General features: G+C 38.0%; 1 protein-coding gene across 1 annotated transcript; it reads left to right on the forward strand.

Annotated features, from left to right (window-relative positions):
* Positions 1-318: 318 nt before the first annotated feature.
* Positions 319-2,090, forward strand: LOC106343342 (probable E3 ubiquitin-protein ligase LOG2). The gene is made up of 3 exons (XM_013782523.1): positions 319-1,043; positions 1,199-1,712; positions 1,803-2,090. The coding sequence occupies exons 1-3, from the start codon at positions 547-549 to the stop codon at positions 1,956-1,958; spliced, it is 1,167 nt and encodes a 388-aa protein (XP_013637977.1). The 5' UTR covers positions 319-546; the 3' UTR covers positions 1,959-2,090.
* Positions 2,091-4,319: the final 2,229 nt, after the last annotated feature.

Below are 4,319 nucleotides of genomic sequence, written 5' to 3' on the forward strand. Positions count from 1 at the left end.
GATCCAAATTTTACATTTGAAGAACAAAAACTCCTCCAAAACTTTTCTATAAAAATGAAAAAAATGAACAGATTAATCATAATCCATACGTAATGGTAATGCAACCAAAGAATCTATATTTATATTTTGTCACGCAACAAAAGAATGATCAAAAAGATAACAGTATAACACCTACTCTTAAACCTATAATAAACGTTTATAATTAGAAACAAAATTTAATTAAAAAACAAAAATAAACTATCTCTCAAAAAAAAATAAAAAATCTATCTCTTGGTAACATAAAACACCATAGAAAGGTGAACAATGTTTTGATGAGTGGAGTTTCTTGGCCAAACCGACCCCATCATCATCACCATAACCCACTTTCTCCCCCAAAAATATTATTCTCTCTTATCTCTCTCTCTTAATTCACCAAAAAGCTCTCTCCTTTTGCTTTTTCAATCCCTTTCATCTCACTCCAATAATCCCCTGATCTCCGATCCACTCACCGAAACCAAAACTCCCCGAGATTTGATCATCTGGGTCTCCCGAAAAATTTGATCTTTCATGGGAAACATCAGCAGCAGCGGCGGCGATAGACGCCGGAGGCGTCGAAGCAACACGCTTCCAACCGCCGCTCCACCACCACCACCACCACCACCTCCGGCTACAGAACCTCCACCCAATCGAATCGTCTTCGCCGCGGCTACACCGTACCCAAACCCAAACCCTAATCAGCATTACCACCAGTACCCCGGCTACTACCCTCCTCCGCCGGGAACCATGCTTCCGTCTCCGTACGATCACCACCACCACTATCCCCCTCCTCCTCCTCCTCCTCCTCCCCATCCGTACCACCACCCTCACCCTTGGACCGCCGGCGGGAGATACCCTTACGCTGGAGCCATGGTCCCTCAGCCTCAGCCTTGCGTCGAGCATCAGAAAGCCGTCACGATTCGTAACGACGTTAATCTCAAAAAGGAGTCTTTGAAGCTTGAACCCGACCCGGATTGTCCGGGTCGGTTTCTCGTCTCCTTCACGTTTGATGCAACTGTCTCCGGCAGGTAGATAGATGAGATTTCCACTTCTTTAATTTCGTTGATTCATTTGAAAAAAAAAAAACAGGATCCTCTTCCTTGTGACCTTTGTAATAAATATTCTTGTCTGAATGTTAGTTAAAAGCTTATAGAAAGACTCAACCTTTTTTGATAAACAACAGGATTACAGTTATTTTTTTCGCTAAAGAATCCGAAGAATGCGTTCTCACAGCGACTAAGGAAGACGTTCTACCACCAATCACGATGGATTTCGAGGTAGGACTTGGTCAGAAGTTCAAACAGCCTTCTGGTACGGGGATAGACTTCTCTCTCTTTGAAGAAGCTGAGCTGTTCAAGGCTGCGGAAGCTGATGTTTATCCCTTGGCTGTGAAGGCAGAAGCGGCAGGGGCTCCTCCTTCGGGTGGTGATGGTGAAGAAGCGGAGAGTCTGGGGTCGAAGAATGCGCAGATCACTCAAGCGGTGTATGAGAAGGATAAAGGAGAGGTTAAGATAAGAGTGGTGAAGCAGATACTATGGGTTAACGAGACGAGGTATGAGCTGCAGGAGATTTATGGGATTGGGAATAGCGTTGATGGGGATGATGATTCGGCTGATGATGCTAATGATCCGGGGAAGGAATGTGTTATTTGTTTGTCTGAGCCACGTGACACTACTGTTCTTCCCTGTCGGCACATGGTAAGATCATCGTTTTTTTTTTTTAGAATGGCTGTGAGATCGATTCCCTGTACTGATGTGAAAAGTGTTTTGCGTTTGTGGTGGTAACAGTGTATGTGCAGCGGATGCGCTAAGGTGTTGAGGTTCCAGACAAATAGGTGCCCGATTTGTAGGCAGCCTGTAGAAAGGCTTTTGGAGATAAAAGTTCACGGTAATAGCGGAAGCGGGAATAATACTGAACAAGGAGGAACAGGTGAACAAGAGTAGTCAGAACACGGCCGAGTATGGATCGATTGTTACAACTTCCATCGATCATATATGTTTATATATGCATATGTTTTATATGTGTTGACAATAATACGTGTGATTGCTAATTATATAATACAGAAATTTCGACCTCGTCTCGATTCAGAATCACAATCCTTGAATATCATTAGTTACAAGAACGTTTGTTGCAGTTTCTTATTTAGCTAGTTGCTCAGCTGGAAGCTACAGTGGCAGAGGTATCTCTAAGTCTTAAGATCCAAGGTCGCTCTGTCCACCTGTGAGCGAGTTCAAGAAAGTTCAGATTACAACTGACGAAATTCGGACATGTTCGGTGTTTAATCTTCATGATTCATCAGAGGAACTTGCCTATCCAAGTTACTGCATGTATCAGTGTGGTGACATGGATCATCAGCTCAAGTACTGAATAAGGGAAGTGTGTTAATAGCTGCACGTTTAACGAACTCACCTAGTTTATATCATGTTCTTCATATCCCTTTCTCTTTAAAACATCAAAACAGCCAAGGCAGATACTTGGATCAACGTTTCCAAAACTCATCAGCTCTGCAATTTCCGGGAACTTATCATAAAGTACAAATTCAACAATCTTAGATCTAAATCGATGCAAGATATTGAAAACACATTACAAAGTTTATGATTGACATATACTTACACTGGACTAATTAACCATCGTGACATTTTCTTGTAACCAACAAATGTTACTTGCGAATAGTTGATACAAATTTTAGTGAACATCATTTTCAGCGCAGACAAATATACCATCTCAGTACATCTCCATAGATAATCTCAATAGGTGTTATGTGACTGTTGTTGTGTGTCTATTATTGGAGTCCAACTAACTGAGCATGTATTATGAGACCCATCTTGATTTCTTTATTTAACTGTTTGTTGTTCTTTTTTCTTATCTATGTTTGTAACTAACTCATTTGATGCAAAAGAAACTCTAACAAATAGTAATAGAAAAAAGTGTTCATGAAAAATTAAGAACCTCAAATGTAAAATTTCTTCAACTATTAGACTACAAGCAAATAAATTACAGTTAAAATATTTGTCTGAGCGGCCTATACTGTTGATTTGCCACATCACCTCTCATCTTTCTTGTCAATGTTTCTTTCAACTTGTAGAAAATATTCAAGGAAATTAAAAAGTAAAGAGATATGAATAACATTCAAGTTCATTACACTCATTGAAAACTATCTTGGAAATGAAAAAAAGACGCGAGGTTATTTTCTACTTTCAAGTAATTTTACTGTTTGACCAAAAGAGTTATAATGCACAACTTATGTGCAACTTTCCCAGTTAATTTTTTTGGATGAAATAGATTTCACAATTGGAATGTGTAAATACTTACAATTTGTTCTTTGACAGTCACTAAAAAGTTTATAGTTTGTAAACCAACTTTCTTTTTGAAATAACACTTAATGTTCTTATTTTATTTCAAACATCAATGAAAGCAAATAGCTTGTGTTAACCTCTCCAAAACCAAGTTGGTAGCTAAACACTTAGTTCTAGAGACATATGAATAGCAAACAATACCAATGTTAACTTATTAGACGTTCAAGTTGTTTATTTCAAATATATCACGTTGATAGTTGAAAAAAAATGTATAATACATATATGAAGACAACATGCATGGAAAAAAAAGTCAACTCTTATTTCATTGATGTGTCGATGTATCTCCTTTAACAACCATGTTTTATCTTTGGATTTGTAGGACAGATTTACAGGACTTGGAGCTACCTCTACCGGTCTTGTTAGACGTCACTGACGCTTAGGAATGCTCTTGTGATCTACTTCCCTTTGAGGGTTAAAAGGTTTTCCAACCTACTATCTCTCACACTTGACTTTAGTATGTTACAAGTGGTAGTTGTAACTCTCTTAGGCTGGTCATAGAATTTGAATGTTATAACTAAACAAACTTATACATAGTCATAATTTTTAAAAAATTAACTATTATTTTTATTTGTTATTTATTTTTATTTTTTGGTCAACGTCTGAAGATTGGTAAAATAAGAGATTTTGTTATTTGTTTTATGGTTTACTTAATAGAGTGAAAACAAAGTTTGGTTCCTCAGAATTGTGACACAAGGACGAGAAGGTTTCTACTGCCATAAATATTGCGACTTGTATCAAATCTTCTGGCTGGCTGACATCTGAAAGTTGACTAATTTGAGTTTTTCTTTCTTTCGACAACAGAATATTAGATATCCATAGATTTGTTCACTTAGTTAAAAACTTATATTTTTATAATTGTTTGGCTGGATATTCGTATTTATTCTATAGATTGTGCTGTCAAGCAAGTCAAAGTTTGTATTGTATCCTTTCACCCCCCCCCCCCCCCCC

The sequence above is a fragment of the Brassica oleracea genome, chromosome C5 (assembly GCF_000695525.1).
Source record: "Brassica oleracea var. oleracea cultivar TO1000 chromosome C5, BOL, whole genome shotgun sequence".
Lineage (NCBI taxonomy): Eukaryota > Viridiplantae > Streptophyta > Magnoliopsida > Brassicales > Brassicaceae > Brassica > Brassica oleracea.

Excerpts from the sequence above, each read along its gene's own strand:
- LOC106343342 (XM_013782523.1), top strand. The coding sequence starts at position 547 with ATGGGAAACATCAGCAGCAGCGGCGGCGATAGACGCCGGAGGCGTCGA. Across the intron at positions 1,044-1,198 it reads GATGCAACTGTCTCCGGCAG|GATTACAGTTATTTTTTTCG; the intron begins GTAGATAGATGA and ends GATAAACAACAG. Across the intron at positions 1,713-1,802 it reads TTCTTCCCTGTCGGCACATG|TGTATGTGCAGCGGATGCGC; the intron begins GTAAGATCATCG and ends TGGTGGTAACAG.